Source organism: Labrus bergylta, chromosome 19 (genome assembly GCF_963930695.1).
Source record: "Labrus bergylta chromosome 19, fLabBer1.1, whole genome shotgun sequence".
NCBI classification, from domain to species: Eukaryota; Metazoa; Chordata; class Actinopteri; order Labriformes; family Labridae; genus Labrus; species Labrus bergylta.
Genome location: NC_089213.1, coordinates 11,103,026 through 11,125,371, shown reverse-complemented (window position 1 = coordinate 11,125,371; position 22,346 = coordinate 11,103,026). Strand labels below are relative to the sequence as shown.

Sequence of the window (22,346 nt, the reverse complement as noted above, 5' to 3'; positions counted from 1 at the left end):
TCACTATTATCTATAAGATCAGTCCTAGCCTACTTGCCCAATCCCTCCCAAATTTGATTAATCCTCAAACCTCCACCATGCTTCAATACGAAACCCTTCAGTTTACTCCTAAAGCTGTTGCCATGGCTAGCCAGTTTTTGCCATTTGTGTGTGTTATATATACACTCTTCCCAGAGGGTTTACCTGATCCCCTTCAAATGTAGTTTACCGCTGGAAAGGATCTGGATGAAGAAAGCTTGTTTGGTTCATTACATAAACTGAAAGGTCGTGGCTGTGGCAGATAGTCAAAGACTGACGCATCGCCATACCACAGGGAGTTGCTGTAACTCAAACATAAATGGTCCACACAGATTCAAACTTAACACGCATGCTCAAATTTCATTCAGTTAACAGAATTTACACTGTGGGCTCTCACTTGATGTTGTGTCCAAAAAACATGACGATACAGAGCCATTTTGACCTTTCAGTGTCCGTAGCAGAAGCAGCACAACCTAGCAGAAGACTTCCCGTGCCTGCACAACAGCCCAACACGCACAAAGGTGCAAGAGCCTATTGCTGCTTGCAGCTTTAATTCCACATTTAGATCTTTGAAGAACCTTCACAAAAATGAACATTTAAAATGCTTAAAACCCAGCAGTGTTTGAGAATACTGCAGGCAAGAAGTATGCTTTGACAGATTGAAAACATGTTGTGGTCAAGTCCCCCGCTGTGGACTCCTTCTGAGTCTGACCAGCATCTTCTCCAAGACAGAGTGAGTCACCCTTCCTTTCCCTCAAAGTGTCACTCCACTCGGCAACTGAGCAGAAGGAAAAAACATGCTTGTTATCTGTGTCTCTGGGGTAAGTGCTGTTTCCTCTCCATCGTTCTCTCATCTGTTTAAACCCAGATCTTCATTGTTTTTCTGTAATTCTCTACTTTGGTGTTGTCTGATACTGACAAATTCCGACAACTCCCACAAGGCCGACTCTGCCTCTATTCTGTAGGTCACATCTGGCAGTAAGACAGCTTATATTCAAGCATATGGTTTGTTATGTAATGTCCCACATTGGGTCATTGATGATACTCAGTGTGATGTATCCCTAATCTAAAAACAAATCCCCTTTTCACTCCAAAAAAGGGTAATTAGTTTTCAACATCACTTTTTTTGATTCAATTTTGCACATTCATGATTGTGGGTAAGAAAAATGTTTTTGATTCAAAATTGTTTTTTGTCTTATCTTCTCATGAATATCTTTTGACGTTTATCTACTAAGATACAGGGTGGTGGGTTGTTATGGTCATTTCTGTCCCCAGGCACTGTCTCAATTTGGCATTGTAAAGCACACAGCCATTCTCTTTCACTATTCTCTATTCATGCTGATGGGTATTGTCAGTTTATGGATACAGCTGGCAGCATAAGCATGTGGGTCATTATGAACTATGCTTTGGCTTTGCAGAGTTCTCCAGCTGGCCATATCTTATCTATGTTCCTCTGCCCTCTTCTGTATGTGCCAGCAGCTTCAGCCCAATGGGTTGGAGCTTATAAAATCCACATGCATGTCAATCCATCAGTGTTTACCAGCAGGGCATGTCCCTGTGGTGTTGTTAGCAATATGGCTCCAGATAGACCATCCCCGGATGATGGCACTTTGCTAGCTTTCATTACCCAGGCTCTGCTGGGAAGATCCAATTCAACTTGGAATGATAGAGAATATTAGGACATTTATCACAGATATTTGTAGGGAGAGTGTGGGTAGTAATGTGATTCTGCTCAATGTGAAGATTGAAAAAAAAAACGGAATTAACTGGGAAAAGATGAGGAAAAATTTGGTCACATAAAAAAATGGGAACATGAAAGATAAAGAAAGAATATTAAGACAACATTGTATATGCTTTAAGATAACTTTTATGTGTGCATGTGAAGTTTTATAATCATCTCAAGTGAAACATGTCCAACATAATGTATTTCATCCCAAATGAAGACTGAATATGGTGAGTGAACACAAGTTGCTGAAGTCATTTATCATTCAGGTGCTGCCACTCCATGGCAAAGTGAAGGAGTGCACATAAATGTCTTTTAGGTTTATCTTAAAAGTTTTATCACAGAAAAATAAATGAATCCTAAGCTATTTCTGTCAATGAGCAAAGGAAGTACCTGGATTCACTTTTTTGTACAATATTTTGTAGCATTACCTTTTTTAAGTGTAAATAAACTCATCGTAATTGGTTGCATATAAGGTTCAAACATTACTCTGTGTGCAAGCATCTAGTCGTAAATGTCACTCTGAAGTTCTATGGAGCTAAATCCTTATCCTCCAAAAACTCACCATCATTTCAGGGCAAATGTCAGTCAAGGACCAAATCTATGTGGTTTTGTGTAACTAGCCTCCATGTGCAGGAGAGGGCAGTAAAACCAAGCTGGCTGCATTTTGAGTGTGATGTGTTATCAAAAACTTGTGTCTTTACTTAAATTACCTGCACAATTGAAATGCTTTACATTAGCGACCAGGCTGACATTTAATTGAATGGATTTGTTCTTCTTTTACTTTCCAGTTATTGGAAAAAAAAATAGAACTCCAATTCATAAAGAGTTGGCACGTTGTGTAAAAAGAAAACAGTATCTCATGATTTGCAAAACATTGAAACCCCATATTTGATTGACCATGGTAGAAAGACAACATAAGACATGCTGACCATTCTGTCAGGAAAACGGGAAAGTGGGACACAGGTGCGGACCCAAGGGTGTCTTAAAGTTATCCAAGAAGGATAACCAAGTGATAGATTGGAGGGGGGGGGGGGGGGGGGGGGGCTATACTGAAACAGTATAGAGCCAAAACACCCTTCTAACTAATGCACCAAGAATTATTAACTAAACCACTGCTGCCAATCAGCTGACTCGAAACTAAATTGTCCGGGAGACCCAGAAACAATTCACGAAAGTAAAGGCTGCCTGGGAGGCCTTAAAACTCACACCTGGCTTTAATCAAGGCCAATCAGCCACAAACATACCTGACTCTGCACTTAGGTGATTCATTCACCAACCCCAGTGAGAAGCCAGAGAATGCGTCCTTACACATTCAGAGCATCACTGTTTTATTTAACAACCTTTTTTATATGTTTTGGGAGCGAGGGGACTAATTTCTGTAATGTGAAATGTTGTTGCAGTTTTGCTTGATGTAGGACGGTTTTCCACTTTGCCTCTTTCCATTTTAAATAAGCCTGGAACATAGTAGTTGGTGGCATTCAGGATCTGGTTTTAATACTGTTTCCTCTTTGCATGATAGATTTTTAGCTCCCATTTGTGACAATGGATTTGGAAGTGCTCCTGAGCGCAAACAGTGATGCCCACAACAGAATCGTTTCTAATGTTTTTAATGTAGGGCCAACTGAGAGCCTGAAGATCACAGCCCCCCAACATTGTTTTTGGGCCTTGTGGTCTACATAGAGGGATTTATTTAGATTCTCTGAATCTTTTAATAATATCATGAACTTTGGACGATGACATCCCAAGAACGTTTGGCAAATTTATGTTAAAAAACATTCATCTTGTGACGTATTTTGCAGACTTCAACCGCGACAAGTAGTCCTTGCATCAAGCCTTGAATTGACATGGTGGTCTTTGTGCTATTAAAAGGCAAATATGGGATTTCAGAGTTTTGTAAACAGGGCTCCAGCTTTATAGGAATGAGGTTGTATTTTTGCCTGAAAGAGCAAAGCCTATGCATGGTCTTATAAACAGCTGGGGCCAATGTTTGTTCCCAGTCCAACTGTGTCTGTACCTTAAAGCACACTATCACTAACAGATACTTCCCTCTGGAAAAAATGTAAAACACCAACCAAATTGCCACTAATGTGACTAATATCAGTGTGTTCATTGATACTAAGGCACCAAATGAATTGTATGGCTTTCTTGTCTAGGACTTACACAGTGGTGGATACAATGTCAAGTAAATATTCTGAATACAACACATTTTGTATAGCTGCAAACAAACAATTTTACATTCTTGTGAAGTCTAACTGTGCAAAATAATTCATTTTAAAATCATGACTCTTCATGTGCTTCATTATTTCACAATCCTTGTTGACCTATAATATCTCTACTTTCTTTTGATGCTTCTGATGGTGGTCATGGAGGTCTCTCCATTATCAGGACAATTAGTAATGACAGAATCCTTCACAATGTCTGTATAAAGCTATATTTGATAAAACACTTTTTTATTTAGTTGAATGAACCTATGAAGAGTAAAGCTGGGATACTTTGCATCCAGGTCATCTCAGGTTCCAGACCTCAATTTGACCAACTCCTCATCTCAGCAATAAGCTTAGACAGTCTGCATTTTGATAAATACTTACAAAAAAATTTTGCTACAATGCAGTAGTGACGTATTTCACATACAATTCAGTTTCAGCCTTTCAAGCTCTCTGAAACCTCCCTTTGCTCTTCTCTTAAATGTTTCTCCGTCCCATAGTTCGTCTCACACTGGGCCAACAGCATCTAAAGTCCCCATGTCTACTTGCCAGCACTGGTGTTTTGTTTTGCATTATGTTTCTGTGCAATGCCATAGGGCACATGGGCAGCAATGGTTCCCATCTCAGCTGCTCCTTCCACATGAAACATCTGATCATCAAAGTAAATGTGGGGCCTTATCTTCTCCAGCATGGGGCCCTTTGGTGCTCCAGCGAGAAACAAGGCTTCATCAATCTCCAAGCCCCAGGCCCTGAGTGTCTTCAGTGCCCGGATCCCAGAGCTGGCTGCGCTACGAGCTGTGACCAAGTATGTTCGGATGGGACAGTCTAGGCGCTGGCCTTTTGCATAAAACTTTTTCTGGAGCTTCCCCAGTGCCTCCAGGAAGCCCTTAAGTGGACCCTGTGAAGTAAAGCAGAGACGGTGCTGTTGTTTTGTTTATATATTGTTTTTCTTGGACATGAATACTTGTATTGAAATAGCAGCTCACTGATAATGAAAGAATAACTAACACACTAAATGCCTAACCAAGGACAAGGACTGCAAATGAGCCGTGGCTAGAAGTCCTATATACATTGCATCGGTTGCACGTTAATGAACTGCAACGTTGCCTATTGTCCCAGACAAATAAACTGATAAATAAATGAATAAAACAGACTGTTTAAATCCCGATGCCATTTGAAACCATTAATGTAATTTCACATTATAGAGTCATAGAAATATCAGATACTCAATGCATGGTAATAGCAATGCAAGGCTTTAAAGAAGATGACGGTTTAAAGCTCATCCATATTAAGTGTCCTCAATTTCTGTTAGATAGATAGCTAGATGGATACTTTATTGATCCCAAACTTGGAAATTGTGGTGTGACAGCAGCAGGTTAGAGGCTTTCCGTTCTTTATAATCACAAATGACAATAAAATATGATCTTTTCTGGTGTATAGAGAAATAATTTCATGTTTTTTTAGCATAAATAGTTATAGGGGAGCACTTTAACTTTATGTAGCAAAAGAAAATGCTCAAACATTACTCCAATAAACTACTTACATGATCAAGCAGTGTGTCTTCATTGTCCCTCTCATGTTCAAAGAACTTGTCCAGCCCATGGGCCTTAAAGATGCGCTCAGATTCATCAGAAAAGAGGACGGCATCACCATCAAATGCTACCCTCAGCTGCGACTGTGATACCTCTGACTGCTTTTCTGGCAAGAACATGGTAGCTGCTGCGATGCCTAAAAACAAACACAGAGACATCAATAACAATAAGTTTTATTATTCAAACAGGATATTTGTTCATTTGTCAGGATCCCCATCAGCTGTACCCAAGAGCTCAGCTATTCTTCCCGGTTATAGGTCATTATATATGTTTAGTTTAAATCTGGTTTGTCCAGTAGAAATGGGATGCAGACGTTCACGGCATAGTCAAGTAGCTCATTGCTAGGAGAACTGGGAGTGCGTGGACAGAGTTAGTGAAAGAGAATAAAGGAGATGTCAGATGAAGCAGTTAAAACAAGTCATTGGATTTAGATGAGGAGAAATAATATTAGTTGGGGGCTTTTTTTTCTCTTCTCTCCTCTGTTCCCTCACGAGAAGGGGAGAGTGTACAGCCTTACGCCGAGTATATACTTCTGCATCGAATCCATATCACAGTGGCCTATGCTGTTGTGAGCACTACATACTTGTGCTTTTCATGTGTAGCGTTGCAATACTCTGCCTACAAACGCTAGTTGGCAGTCCCATTTCTATGCTTGTTGTATCGTCAGTTTTCAGTTCTGCCACATTCTCTGCTTGTTTATGTAAAGGAAACCATGGCGACTTGTAAGAGTTGGAGGTGATGCCGGAAATTATGTAAACGCATGAAATATGATGCTACGCAGCGGTCAAACCACAGGGCTTGCAGTTGTGTTGTTTCATTAGCGGTCACATTTTTGAAGGGGGTGCACGTTCTTTGTCCGGGGCTATGCATACCTATGGCGTAGATCCGATGCAGAAGTATAAGTCAGACTTTACCCGGAAGGGGTGAGCTCTGGCAAAAACAAGCTTCTCACTCGGGCATTTCTTGTGAGCATCTCTCTTCCTTCATAACATATAACTACTACTAACACCTCATACTAGTATCAGTCGAAATACTAGTTAAGGAAGGTGCCCACTTGATAACCCCCTTGATGTGTTGGCTCTCACTGCCCGTCTAGCTTCATGGTCTGGTTGTCGGGGGGGCCATCAGGAGTTATGTGGCAGGGTAGATAGTAGCTGCACTGTCAATATCTGGAGCTCCCATGAATGGAGCCTTGGTCTTTTGAGTGACGGTGGCAATGCTGGTTGGGTTGCGGTGGCCACTAAGGGCCATATGAAGGGTTATGTAAGTGATCAATGAAGGGCAAAAGCATTGGGTTGAATGTTTGTGAGTGCATGTATGTGTTTGGCGGTGGTGCCTATTTAAACAAAATTGTTTAAACAAGCGATAGTTGTACAAATTTGATTTCCATTCACAACGTTTCAATCCTTTGGTTTGTACAAAACTCCTGTCTTGCCTTTTACTGTGCTTCTCTCTACTTCATTTAAGTTAAACTGATGGATGTTCTATATCATGAGACAATCACTAAGCAGATGAGGCAGATCATCTTTTTGCCCCAAAACATACATATGAATTCAACTTAATTAACCTAAAGATACCTTTAATCCAGCAGATTATAATAGGTACTGAATAAGAATCAACTAGAGCCAAACATGCCATGCAGTAAAACTAGTTTTCTTTTGATCAAGTCACCTTACATCACCTCAACTTGCTTTTAGGGTTAAGGTCAGGACACTTAAAGGAAACTTTCATATGATCTTGTGCATGTTGGATCAAAAACAAGTTAACACACACATTAAAGTAAAACCATCACATCAAGTTAAGACAAAACTTTCTGCTTAAGAAAGCAAAAATTACAAATGTTTCCGTCAATGTTGTAACAAAGCTGAGGTAAATAAACACTCTCAGAAGAGATACATGTAAGCCTTCCGCTTAAGGATGCATTAACAAATGGATTTACAGCAAATAAAGAAAATGTCAAGGGCAGTGCCTTCGCTTGACTCTGTGTGTGTGAGTTTGTGTGTGTGAGAGTTTATGCGTAGGGGAGGGCTTTTAGTGTGTAAGTCACATGAAAAAAGTCCATGAAGTTACCTTGAGAGTTACGAGCTCACACAATGAACAATCAGCACTCCAGTTCGTTTTCCCTCAGACCTCCTTTTACACACAAATGGTATGACCCAAGACATACAAAATGTAATTCTCTTTACCTAAATCATGTAGAAAAAATAACTTTCTGTGCCAATCAAACCAATCTTGTTTTTCATTAAATAAACTTAATTTTGACTCTATTTCAGGATCCTTTTGGGGCTTCTTTTGGATTTAGCTTTATCTGTCTGGACTGGGTCTCCTCTATTACTGCATGTAGGCCTACTTTCTTAAAACCTTTTTTTAAAGTACTGTAATTCTTTATGAAATGTACATCTTCAAAGATCAGAAGCGGAAGCAGTGGTCAAGTCAATTCCCACAAATTTAATGTTAGTATATTTAGTTTGCACCTTTTGGACAGCAGAGAACTTTAACATCTTTCACGTCTTTTGCAGGGAGTGGTCAGTGTTTTAAATAAACATTTAGAGCCACATGCACAGCTAAAATAATGTTATTTCTGGTTTAACATGCTGGTTTATGGTTATGTTACTATAGCTAGTGTGTTTGCAAGTTTTATTCCATAGTATGAATTTGAGTTCATTTGGAAACATAACTGCCCACCCAAAACTTTTACAAGACTTTAAAAAAATATTCCATTACAGCTGAACCTTCAATAAAAAAACTATTCTACTTGGCAAAATGAATTGCCAGTTGATAGATCTGTTACATAAGTGGTCAGGGTTGTATGGCTAGCTAAGTGGCCATGCTGAGGGAGGACATGGACTACACAGGCACACTCCAGGATCTGCTGTTGACCATGAAATCCTCCGCTGAGACTGGAACATTTAATTGGCATTAGAGAAGCGACACTAAGCTGGTTTAAGTCCTGTTGGTCAAACAGATCCCTGTTTAGACATACTGCACACTGTAAATGATGAGTCCCTCCTTTAACTTTTTTTATGCAGATGATATGCCTTAATGTGTATTAATTAAAGCAAATGTAACTAATCACAGTCGAAATTCAAGACATGATCAAAAAATACAATATTTTAACGTGTGTATTCCCCTGCACCACTGTTATGGACCTCTAAGTTTTTTTTAAAATACAAACGATCAAAGAAGAAACTGAATGGACTGCCTTTCATCAGCATTGTTACATTGAATAAATGAGACACATCTTATCTCAGAAATATTCATGGAAGCTTCTTGATGCATTTGTTCTTTCTTAACTACAACACGTAATTTATTTTTTTAGAGTAAAGAAAGTTGGTTAGAAGTTGATGATTCATGATGTATAGCCTAAATATATATATATATATATGATTGTATATCACAAAAATACCCCTTCTAAGTATCACATTTTACTGAGAAAAGAGGTTAAATCCTTGTTTTTTATGTTATTACTCATGATCACCAGGGAGTCTTTTTGTGTTTTTGCTGTTTAGATAATAAGACGTTGTGTTCCTCATATGTGCATGCATGTGTTTGCTCACCTTCAGCAAGCGCCTCCCTGACCTTCTCCGAGTCAGCAGAGAGGTAGAGGTTAGTGTGCCAGGCCTTCAGGTAGCCAATGGGACTGCTCCCCCCGGTCATACAAAACCTCTCAATGAACAAGTCTGGAAGCAAAAAGAACAAACAGCAGCAAGGTTTATAGTTTCAGTACATCAGCCAGTGTTAAATAGGTCCATTACAAAACTCTTACATTGATTCAATTCTATCTTTAAAAAAACGGAAAAGCTAACATTACATGTTTTTAAGAGAGAGAGAGTAATGGGCAAATAGTTGATGACCCTGAATTTCTCATGAAGTGCATGTAAAGCAGTTCCAGGGGTCATGTAAGGTAAAGTGGAGGGGAGATGGGGGGTAAAGACATGGTGAGGGGATTAATTTACAAGCACTTAAATGGTGGAGCGGGTCCAAAGAGGAGGTTAACTAGAAAGTAGAAGAGGGGACAGGAGGAGGGCCAGGACTGTGCAGATGAGATGCAACATGAATTAAGACTGATGGGAGAGTGTCTGTTTGCAGTTTGGCTCATGGAGAGTCTTCATTTCACTGCTCTTGGCTCATCCAAAGAGCAGTGGAGAGATGGAATGTGGGGAACGAAAGGAGACCCATGTTAAGTAATAAGATCCTTACAAACTGTTCAGGTAAAATGAGCCGATATGTATGAGGGTCAGAGATAACAGAAGATTAGGAAAGGCAACAGACTCAAGTTGGGATGAAGATGGATGATTAAATAGGTTGGAGCAAGAGCTTGGTTATGATTTATAAAGAATAGGTGGGCCAAGAAAGACAGGGTTTCATATTTCTAACAGTGAAGGTTATTGTGCTCGGAAGATTAGTATCTGAATATCGATAGAGAGATGTCAAGGTCATGTCTTTTATTTAAAGTTAGGCGTTAGGCACAAGATTTATTTTAGACTTGCTCAATATTAAAGGGGACATATTTGGAAAAATCCACTTTTACAGTGTTTTTGAACATATATATGGGTAACTTGAGTGTCGACCACAAAATGTGAAATAAATCCATCCAGTCCTTTGTTTTTAGTCTGCATAAGTCTTACAACACAGAGACTTGTGATGTCACAAGTTGGATTCTAAAAAAAAAAAAAACCCTCCCCTCCCCTGGTATCTCCACCCATGGACTCCCCTGCAGCCTAGAGCAAAACTTTTGCGCAGGTCTGTCATTTTTATTCTCGTACAGAGGAGTGATGTCTACCGGGAAAACTCGGGGGGGGGGGGGCTCATTGCATTTAAAGAGACACACACACCAAAACAGAGCGTTCTGAGAGAGCTGGTTTATACAGGGTCACAAACCTCCTCTGGTGCTTGATTCAGGTTATATTCTGACCAAAGCTCAGCACAGATGTTTCATTTAGACCACAGGGGTCTGTTTTAAAAGGTAGATAAGGGGGATAATATATATATATATTTGTATTTTTCCAAAAGATAAGGGACTCTGACTTGTTTCTTAGAAAAACAGTTTAAATGCATGGACCAGAAGCTGATATGGAGCTCGGCATAAGTTGAAGCAGGAAGACTGATTATACCCTCTCACACATTCATTCCATTTTCTTTATTCAACTTAGCCACTCCCTCTCTACCACTTCCAGCATCTCCCTGCTGTGGTGATCAGTTGATTTTGGGCGTTTACTCTTTAAGTCATAATCCAACCATATTCTGCTTCAACCTTTTTCAACCAATTATCCTCCCTCCGCAGTCAGTTTGTCATTTCAGTACCATTGCTGAAACCCTCCTCCACCCCAGTCAACTCCATTCCAGCTCAGCAGAGTTCAGATACAGCCCCAGAAACCCACTTCTCATTATATCCTGCATTTTTCTATCACCACCACCACCACCACTACCACTCCTGCTGTCGACCTCGCTACCCCTCTTAGTGCACGAAGTCATCATGACGGAGTCTAATCGCCAAAGACATTGCATATTCATATTTTGCTAAACTGTTAGTAAACTCTTACTTGAGTCTCTCCTGATTGAAATATCATAACACTTAGCTCAAGCTCCAGCCTACATTTCATGTTTCCATTGTAGTCAAACCTGATGCATGACTTGTGCTTGGTTGGCAGAAACTGGGAGATAGTTGAGCTTATAGAGAGTTAAAAAAGCAATACTCTTAGAAGAGGAGCTGCTATGAGAGTTAAGTTTATCAGCCTGCCTGTAATGATTAAATGCAGCTGTTTATTGGTTAGGCTTACTAACAGAGGGAACATTATGCAAAATGCAGCAAGTTGTTTCGTTTTCCCTTCATTGCTCCATTGTGTAATCAGGAAATTGACATCTAACCAAAATCTTCATATTGGTAAGATCGGCAAAAATAAGGGACCTTTAGAAGCAGCTGTCAAACGTCTAACGCTGTCAAAATCCATCTATCAATACTGCTGTCACAGTCAGCAGGTACCTGCAGACACTGTTGCCTGCTGTGGCAACCGCAGTTATGGTGGCCCCAAAGATAGAGCCACCCACAAATCGGCCCTCAGATTGGTGCACACTCATCCTGATTCATTTTCATGATGCTAAAACCCTTTTATTTTACATTAGCAGAAGTGCAAAGTTGGGTCTGTTTGAAAATGAGCCATATATATATATATAGAAACAAAGACACACATACAGTACTCTATGTACTCTTCTCTATCTGCTGAAGGCAGAGACGCCCTTTTATAAACCCTCTGAGTGATCTCACCATTATTCAGAGAAAACATGGTCCTCTATGTATTTCCTAAATGGTTTATTTAGCTTTGAAGAAAGGCCCTGGTGAGTTTGACCCTGAGCTACATTGTGCCTCATCACATCAAACCTCCTACACATCCCCTTCCTTTAATACGGATGCCAGAGTGTGGGAAAATGTCCTTAACGCTGATTTCTTTGTATCTTTTTTTTTTTTCTCTGCTGGAATGTTTTCATATAATTTATCTTACTAAGATTTATTTGCTTGTTCAGGAACATCTACATAGTAATAGGAAAGCAGGAAACCAGCAGGACTTCACATCAAAGAATGAACAGCTCCATCATGCAAAGCAGCCTGCTGTGTGTCCACTGTCCACGCAGGATATTTTGCATATCTCATGCATATGTGATGTCTTTTAGTGGCTCCAGATGTGATTTTTATAGAGGACGATAAGGTCATCATCTGAACACTCAATTAGCTGGACACATAGTTCATTATAGGACCTGCCAGTCTCCTGCCTGATATGATGTATGCATGCATGATATAGCTCACTTGTGCCTATGTTTGCCCTTCATAGCCATGCACTGGCTGTTTTGTTACTACTGGTCCTCCAAATACAGGGTGAGAAATTGTATTCCTTATCCTGCAGCTGTTAAAAATAGCTATCATAAGCAGCTGCTGAAAGACAAATGAGTTTTTAAATGTTTCTCTTGGGTGCCTATATTTAGTTCCAAATGTGAAGCAAAGCATCAAGTAAACGCTTTTTGTTAGTGGACCACTGCTGGGAAGATGTTCAACAAACCTTGTTTCTATTTCGCATCAAAGAAACCATGTTCTCCTTTTGTTCTGTAAGAAAGGTCAGAGTTAAGGGGTCTGTTTGGCCCCTCATGCGGAGAGCCACCAAAGAGATCTAACGTGGACGCATCTGAAGGGCCTCTCCACTTGGACCTGTTTTCGTTTTCAGGCCACTAGGATTATTCTTCGATCCCAAAGGACTTGATATTTAACTCATCCGGGCCTGAAGTTTGAAGGATAGGAAAACATCTGAGGAGCTGAACAGGAAGTGGTCTGAGAGTAAGATGTCATCACAGGGTGGGAGATTTCCCTGGGAAGGGTCCTGACAGTCAGCTGTCCATACACTTTGTTGTTTGCCTCTCAGCTGAATTTGCGTCAGCTTTACAACTTGGATTAACATGATTACATACAAGCCCTTTTGTTACATTAGCAAAACGTTCTAAGAAGGCACAACAGAGGATGCTCCCCCATGCCTCATTTGAAGTATTGTTCAAGATTTAGACTCCATATCATGTATCCTAAAATATATATTTGAATAGAGATAAGATTTATATTACATAGCTCAGCACAGCTATAGCTTTCTTTGCATTGTTTGGAATCCTCGTTTCTTCAGAAGCAAACTTAAATAATTTTCCCAAATTTGTGAGCATAATTCACATAATTTTTAGAGCTATATCCCTCTTGTGTTTATTTACCATTCTGCTTTTGTGGAGTGTATTATGAATCAAGATTAGAGGGTGTGCTGAGTCTTTTGAGCCTAAAGCCTCGAGTTTCTAGTGTCATTAAGGATGACGTTGTACTCTGGCAATATAGAGCCACAGTTAAGGTAAATGTGTGTATGGAAATTTATAGTTACAGTTAAGAAGCCACAGAATGAAGCCATGCAGTTACAGGAGCAAATACTGTGCACATCACATCACTAAACCTATGGCTGCAGTTAGTGATGAATATAATCTGCCCCAGGCTCCCCTCAGAGTCTCCCTCTGCTCTTCAGCCCCTGTATGCTTCAGAAGTTATTGAGTTTACATTTCACACAGCTCATCATTCATGCAGTGAAAGAATGATAAAAGTCATCATAGCACCAACACACACTGTGGATTACTTCCTTAGTCTTAAACCCTCTTTTCCTGTCTACTCCATTTAACTCTGCTAGTTTTGCAGCTACAACAGCTATTATACATTATTTAGTAAATAGATATTAATCACAGATTGTATTCAAACATTGAATTCAATTGAACATGGTTTGGCCAAATGCTCGCGACTTTCACATATTCTTAATTATATGGAAGTGTTGCTTGGTTTCTTCTATGTATTGACATTTTATCTTGAAACGATTCATGGTGTTTGTTTAACACATTAGAAAAGTGCACTGAGAGTGTATTGGGAGGGGCGCAGATTGGCTAGCACTGAGGACACGTCCTGTGTATTGAGGCAAAAGTCCTCCAGGTGGGCGGCCTGGGTTCGGGGTCCAACCGGTTGATCCTACCCTGCATGTCATTCCCCGCTCTCTCTCTCTCTCCCCCATTTCCTACTCTATCCCACTGTCATATCGAATAAAGCCAAAAGCCCCAAAATATGTATTACCAAAAAAAGAGAGTGTATTAGGAGATAGAATGTAATTATTAGCTTTCAAACAAACACAATGGTTTTGAGCAGAATTCCTGTATTGCCTCATTTGTCACCTTCACAACAGGGTCCTAAGACTCTAACAAGACTCTTCTCCTCTGTCGCCCCCCGGTGGTGGAATGATCTTCCAAACTCCATTCATTCTGCAGAGTCTGCACCTTTAAGAAAAAGCTAAAGACCCAGCTCTTTCATGAATACCTACGACCCTAATGGTGACGATGGTCTAGATATTATTGATGATGATGATAATGATGATGGTTTTGTTTGATAAAAATGATTTTTAAGATGGTTTTTATATTGATTAGAGCTCTCAAGAATTGCCGTCAATGTTGTGCTTTGCCTCTGTGCAATGCCTGTCAGCACCTGTGTGTCCAATCGGACTCAAAACTGACATTGTTTCCCCCTTTTCTAGATCCTTGCTTGTGTTGTACTTACTCTCTGATGTACTTGGCTTTGGATAAAAGCGTCTGCTAAGTGAATTGTAGAGTTTGCAATAGCAGTGTTGATTTTTTTTATTCTGACAGTGATGGTCAATATAAAGGACCCTCTCATTTTAGATTTTTCTTTAGAATATAGTCTCTGTAAGATCTTACTGTGATGGTTGATGGTGTTGATGAGCCGGATTCCTACATGTGCATGATTGTACGTCACCAAAACAATGTCAAACAGTTCTTCACTTTGTGGGTACAGCTCCCGCAGACGAGCGTTCACCGCCTCCAGAGCCTGTAAGGGAAAAGCAGCTGTCAGTTTAAAAGCTCTCATGGGCGCAAAAGTCATAAGAGTAGCTTTACAAATCAAAATCCAAATGGATACTGCATTTATATAATGTCTGTGAGTGCAAAGCCGTGTGACTTTAACCTTGACAAGGGGGAACGCGGGCCCTGGGGCAAAGGGTTCGTTCTCATGCTCGATCTGGTATCTCAGATACTCCTCGACTCCTTTCTGCTCAAACACCTTCTGCTCCCGATCGGTCCGAAACAAAACCCGAGTAGAAACAGCGATGGTCACCGCATTCTCTGGTTTTGGCTGCAGAAAAGAGAGGGAGCGGTGAAAATGCTTGAAAAGCAGATAAAACAGAAAACAGGGAAGATGAGAAAGCAACAACAGGAGGAGAAGAGGTGAGAGGCGTCACAGGAATAGTTTAGACTTATTTTATCTCTGTTGCACAATAGACACTCCAGCTAAACCCTGCTAATAATACATTAAAGGTTTCCTTTGTACAAGTGCATGCCATTGCAGGGGCTGCTATTACTTTTGTGACCCTAAAGGCAACATCATAAAAGTTTGTATAGACATCCACGTCAAAACTCATGCTGAGTTACATGCCAAAAACATTGAAACATTACACATGTTGTCAGGACTGTCAGGACAACTCAATGTAAGAATGGAGATAAAACAGCAATGGTGTCATCTGTGGTCATGGTATAATATATTTGTAAGGCCATGTGGTCAATGCTTCACTCACACAAACAGCAAGAACACAGCAAATGACTGCTAAAAAACAATAAGACTATTTTTGTAAAAAGAAAAAAAAACCTTTTCTACCTTTCACTAGCTCGTTAAAAAGGGTGGCAGGTGACATTTTTATGGTCTCGTTCTCAAAGTCGCCTGTACATACTGACCAAGTTGTCAAAATGAGCTAAGACAGCTCATATTAAAAGAACTAGATGGCTCACTGGCCTCATGTTGCACTCATATTGCCTGACGTGGATTTGCACACGCAGTGCTCATGTTTGAAGGGGGAGGGAGAAATTCCTGTGGTGGCAGCCAGCTTTGGTGACCACAGCAGACGGCCAAATTCAGGTGATGCCTGGATGGTGGGAGAAGAGGTTAGGGGGGCAGAGTGGCTGAGTGTACGGGTTGTACCAGGTTACAAGATTTGGCCTAAAAGAGTGGCTGCACAGTGAGTCACATGATTAAAAATACATTTTCTTTGAAATCATATCAACAGAAGATATAAACCCTGAATGTTGTCCTTATTTTTTAATGATAAAATCAACTTAGTATTTTTACAGTGCAGTGTCAAATAAAACCTGTGCGCAGTGCAACAAGGCAAACACATGTAATGCTCATCATTGCATGCTTTTGAGTCAATATCTGTCTACATCCGTTCTGTGTATTTGCAGTGTGAGAAGTTATCTGCGTGGCAGTGTGTTAACATGCACTAATTGCTATTCGCTGGTAAATAGGCCACAAGCTGACAGGGGCAGAGAGCAATTGTCCCTGTTTAGCTTTATTCCATTACAACAACACTGGCTGCTGACATATCACCGACTTACCTATTATAACACACATACGCACACCCAAACACATGTACAAAGTCTCGAGTTATGACTCATCCATTGTGAGAGCTTTGTTATTATTTATTTACTCGGTGTAGGTTTCAAGTACTGTAAAGTTGCAAATGAGAAAATTGGCATGAAAACAGATGCCTAGAAATCCGTTGATTGTTGACACTCAATCCCAGGACCAAAATGTGACTTGAGGACCTTTAAGATTTTAGGACATGTGTGTCACTCTAATCAGACATAGAGTCAAATTCTACACATTCACCATGGACAGTCCCGATTTTCTTAACTGTCTTATTGTGTACTTGAGGCTACCATTGTCCACTTAAATGACCTGTTCGCTAGAAAAGGCGCGGCTCATCAGGATTTCTCAGTTAGAAGGCGATTACTTTCAACTTTGGGGCGACTGCCCATTTGCATCGAGGTAGTCACATTGAAGTCATGTTGAAAATATTTGTATGGTGCCTGTAAAGATTAGGGGTTCCAGCTATACCAGAAAAGCAAAACACCTTGTAAAATCTTTTTTTTTCTAATTAAAAAAACAACTAGTGCAAATCATTTGTGAAAATTGCACTTGCATGCCCGGCCTAAATTTGTGTTTAAGGCTATGCCTTAAATAACCTTTAAATATGAAAATGATAGGCTAAATAACCAACACTGTTGGCTTGTTTATAAAATGGGGAAAGTAATGCAAATTACTTACAAAATAGTTGTTAGTCATATTTAGACTGACAAAATGAATTATTCATACATTACTAACAAAATGTTGATCTGTACAGTTCATTAAGATGGACTCCACTTTTTAAGTTGGGCCATTCATTATTTACCACTAGTTGAATTTAAATTCACTTTTTATTTGCACCAACAACAAACCAACAACAGCAGGGCATATTATGTGTCATCTTATGTTAGACATTTAAAAAAACCTGACGTTTTTATGAGCATGAGTTCACAAATCAAAGAGCTGCAGCAGTCTTTAACGTTGTAGTGATTGAAACACAGCATGTAGGTTCATTAGTTCGACTATCCAGTGCAATATGAATCAACATGACAGCACACGTGATGAGACATCAGGCCGGGTTGCTGGTTAGTGTAGTGGGTGTGTGTGTGTGATCATGCAGGCACAATGGAAGCTGCACAGTGGAGGTTACAAGGTGAAAGGGCAGTGATGATGACCAGTCAGGAGCAATGGGCACAACCTTTGACCTGACGTTTTTATGAGACATATACTTACGAAGAAAACACCTCCCTCCACCTTCCGGGCTCGTCTCCCTGTCACCTTAGCAAAATGACAGTTTGTTTTCATTCATAGGGTTATCAGAAATCATCAATTCACAAGTGAAATACCTCCAATCCAAAAATGCAACCCTTGTTCTGTGAAATAGATTCTTCTTGTACAGACTGTAGATTTTAAAGTATGTAACATGGGATATGAAGATGGTGGCACAGTAAACAATTCCAAAGTGTGCTGCAGAGAACATTGGTCACTTTCCAAATTCTGATCAGAGACAACTTTACAAGACCTTCAGTGAAGCCTATCCGTTAGAGTCAGTTTACTCTATGAATAACATGTCACACTGTCTGGGAATGATCCCAGAGCAGGAGTCCGGTTCTGTGCTGTGATAGGATACTGCTAGTGTTTACAGCATGCCCTCTTAAAGCGAATGCATTGATCATAAGACACCTCTGCACAGGAACTCACAGTTACCAAAATCACCTCCTGCCTATTGATTTAGTGGACACTAGGTACATCAGTATAGCTAAACCTGCTGGGAATTTGGAGCTAAATAAACATGTGTGTTACTGTAATGTTTTTTGTCCTGTAAAGCATAAAGCTGGACTTATTGGTGAAACTTCTAACCCCCCCCCCACATCATGCACCATATTAATCCAGTCAGAGCTCTGCCAAATCAGCAGGACTGGTGTTTTCAGCATAACCCAGTGAGTCATCTGTTATTTACATCTCTGAGGCTGTGAGATAACCCTTCCATCCATCCGAGATTAATAATAAGAGGATGGATGGAAGGGGTTTCCAGACAGCAGAGTGTAAGTAAGAGCAGAGGGGGGGGGAGCAGTGTGAAAAATTAAAGGGGTGAGAATGAGAGGAGATAGTGACAGGGTTAGAAGCAGTGGGAGGGCTGATATTTATAGAGAAGTAAAAGGCCAGTGATGTGTTCTGTTCAGGCCTTGGCATATATACTGACACAGGAGCATGACTGAGCAATGTATAATGTATGTCCTGGTTTGCCAAAAAATCAGGTCAATAATGGCCTTTTGTTAATAACAGGAGGATTGACAGATGCTGATGGGATGTTGTGTGCCTTTATAATCTACTGTATCCAGGGTGACCCATGTCTGAACTGCTATTTAATCACTGAAACACAGAAATTCAAGACATCCTGACATGTTCTTGTACAATTTAACCAATCCCTGAAATGACACATGTCATATGTGTGCAGAGGGAGGGGTTTGGTGTCAAATACCACAAAAAAAAAAAAAAAAAACATCAACTGAGGATATGATAATTCTATATAGGTAGCATGTAGCAAGAGATAAGGTGACAACAAACCCAAGGACATGGTATTAAAGCTTGGGAAGAGCAGTTTATATTTCACTAACTCCTTAAAAAACACTGAATCATGCTGAAAAACGTCAATTTAAATGATGAAACCTGTTGTAATATTTTAACAAAATCATGAATCATGTCAAGATTCGGCTCAGTATTGACGACCATATGACCATCCACTAAGTTGATTAAAAGGTTGTTAATCTGTGTGCTCCATTACCTTTGAGGAATAATCACTTACAGTATACACTAATGCCGTAATGTGTCTTAAAACTCTTTATATTGTATCTGTACATGTGAGCACAGTTAAATCCCTCAGTGTAAAGCATTTACGATGAAGGCAGGGATGGATCTGAGCTTCCCATTAGGCCAGAGTCTTATTACGGTAATGTAAAGCATCGATATTGGGATTGGTACAGTAGTTTAGTAGGATGGATGTTTACTGTCTAAAAATACACCACTGTGACCGCACTAATCCTCCGACACTAAGCAAAGATTACTCAGCGTTTAGCTACTTTTAGACCTAGTGCATTGCCTTCAGCTAAAATGAAGAAATACAGAATTTTATCATTTACTTTGTGTTACTAATTTGGTTTATTAGTCTGTCAGAAATTACGACGTATGTTTTAATTTCATAAATACCGGAATTAAGTGGGAAAATCTTGTGGAATTGACCCATTAGACCAATCTCCAATGAGATGTATACATAAGTAAATCAAACATGAATTATTTCACTATAATATCTTGACATTTTTTTTAATTAAGTTTGCTTTGAAGCCTAGCCATTGCTGCTTTTAGGGGTGTCTCATGTGAAAGCTAACTCTATTCATAATTTGACAGAGAAAGGATTCAAGAGTTTGTTCCATAAACTTGCATCCTCAAAACTAACAGAAACTCTTCCTGTCACCTTGTCAAAATTGTGCCCTCATTTATACCCCATGCTTCAAACTGTGGGGTATAAATCGGAGCACTCAGCAGAGGAGAGAGTAGCAACAGGGCTAAAGAGAGGAGAGGAGGTCAGAGTGTTTTTGGAAAGTAATTTGTGGTGCGGTTAATATTAACAAGAGAACTGTGCACAATTTTGTTCTGGAAATGTCAGTATTTTTAAAAATGGTATTGCTAACTAACACAGACACACTGACAGATAGATACAGATTCCATAACATTCTAAATATTCAGTAAGACTTACTGGTATTGGCTTGGTGGTGAGGCCCAAGTTGTCTTGATCAAACTCCTCTTTCTCTTCCCATGATCCTTTGCTGTCCCCATTGGATGAAGGGACAACTTTGAGTTCCTTGGCATGTCCGCTCATCACCTGCACCGGGTCGAGACTCATCTTCACCACAGAGAATCCACCTTCTCTGTTTTTCCAAAAGTGGCCTCAAACCGCCCCTCACTTCTCTACCTCTGATAAAGACACAATTCTCTTCCTCATCCAAATTACAGCAATAAAATGTCCTGCTGCAGTCCGTAGCATTTATCAAGATACTCCTGGCAAGTGCATTGATAACAGTACTACAGTAGATTGCTGGGCATGCACCTGCCTGTGAAAGCAGGCCAAGTGTGAAGAGCAAAAGTGCTCCCTCTTCCGTCCCCTGCTCACTTGTCTGTATCCGTTTTATCTCAAGAGGATTATTGCTCACTGCATCCAATTCCAGAGGACATGGGCAGCCTACAAACTCACAACCGTTCTCCTACACACAGCGTCTGTTGTGCATGCTTACACACACAGTGATATACAGTCTGTCTGTGTTGCAGGCTGTACAGCAGTCCATCTGCTGCAGTCCCTTTGCCCCTCTCTCTTTTCCACACATTCACCCCCCCCCCCCCACTCCCAGTCCCCCCTGTCTCATTCAATCACTCTCTGCTGCCTGCATTCATTTATTCCCCTCTGCCGCTGGCCAATCACAGACCTGCTTCCTTATTCAGCGTGGCTCCACCCCCCTGCTGTTCCTTGTTGACAGTGCAGTCAGTTTGCCCAAGAGGCTCATGGGAAGTTCAGGCACAAACTAGAGTACAGAGCAAATTTTGGCTAACATGAGCCATTTAGTCTGTTTTTTTTTTTTTTGTATTATTAGTTAGAAGGGCTAAAAATAATTCTGATTGTCATCCATGAAAAATATGATTTTCCCATATGAAGAGCTTAAGAGCTTATTTTATATGTACACACTATATTTGGAAACCTATCTCTGTTAAGAAATGTAAGTTGTGTAAAATAGACTATAAGCTATTGTATTTTTTGACATTTCTTTTCTCTTTGGAAGCATTGGTCATGCTGTTAACAAATGCTGACAAATACATGTGGATCAAGAAAACAGAGCCAGACGGGGGCTGTATACAGCAATAGCAGGGCATAACTTAATTTTGACACATTGATACCATACAGTAGAAGAAACATGTTGGGCTTTAAATGTGTAAAAATTTTCCAATAGTTCGCTGTACAACATATACAAGTGAAAACATTGAGCTCTGTTTTTTAGCATTACTGAAAATGTTCATTTGAAATGTTTTGAAAGTTACTGAATCTTACTCCACTTTCAGATTTCAGCTCTTATTTTCATGCATGTTGAACTTTTTATTTATTTAGTAAATCTGTATGGTAAATATGATTTAATCACTTTTGTACTAGCCTAAAACTTAAACCAAATGACTGAAACATCAAAAGCAAAGCAGTGTTTGGAATACCATCAATTGATTGGACTTTGACGTAGTTATGATGAACTAAATGTCTCTCCTTTAGAAAACTTGCTGGTGTTGTCAGGATCATTAAATATTGAGTCAGGTTTACCTTATGACATAGTATGTGTATGGAGAGACGTTTGGTGTTTGATACACACTCATGTTGATGAGTCATATAAAATAATGAAATGTAACAAAAATAAAGTTAGTACCAAGTAAATAGGATAAGAAAAACACAGACTAAGAGCGAGAGAGGGAGAGGGAGAGAATGGATGAGGTAAATGTTGATCAGAGAACAGAGAGTTAAATTGACCTAAAGGTTGCAGATAATGGATGTAACCTTCATTTAAAACCAAGGTTGTACACCAAGTCGAACGCAGGGCCATTAGTGTCTTCACTCATGCATGTTGAGCACAGCGCAGTGGCAGACCATGGTCATGTTTCAATTATAGCTTTATAAATTTTGAATTATGAAAATGTGACTGCTTACTTCAGCCGACACATCCCGTGGTTTAAGGCCTTATAAACATATTTTTGCATTTTTTTTTTACTACTAAAGAGACATCAGTTGTCATGAGTCAGTCTTTAGTTTGTAGTTTGTC

General features: G+C 39.9%; 1 protein-coding gene across 2 annotated transcripts in view; it reads right to left on the bottom strand.

Annotated features, from left to right (window-relative positions):
* nt5c1aa (5'-nucleotidase, cytosolic IAa) overlaps positions 1-20,870 on the bottom strand; it is a 21,015-nt gene extending 145 nt beyond the window's left edge. Inside the window, exons 1-7 of one of the 2 annotated variants that reach the window (XM_065948355.1) lie at positions 20,255-20,869; positions 17,734-17,778; positions 15,070-15,237; positions 14,805-14,934; positions 9,098-9,220; positions 5,492-5,676; positions 1-4,846 (exon numbers count right to left, since the gene is read on the bottom strand). The exon at positions 1-4,846 is cut by the window's left edge and continues 145 nt beyond it. In XM_065948355.1, coding sequence (XP_065804427.1) covers positions 4,490-4,846; positions 5,492-5,676; positions 9,098-9,220; positions 14,805-14,934; positions 15,070-15,237; positions 17,734-17,778; positions 20,255-20,401 — 1,155 coding nt within the window. In that variant the 5' untranslated portion in view covers positions 20,402-20,869 and the 3' untranslated portion in view covers positions 1-4,489. Of the gene's footprint in view, positions 4,847-5,491; positions 5,677-9,097; positions 9,221-14,804; positions 14,935-15,069; positions 15,238-17,733; positions 17,779-20,254 lie in introns of both variants that reach the window. The other variant, XM_065948356.1, reaches the window with a different exon arrangement.
* Between the last annotated feature and the right edge of the window lie 1,476 nt (positions 20,871-22,346).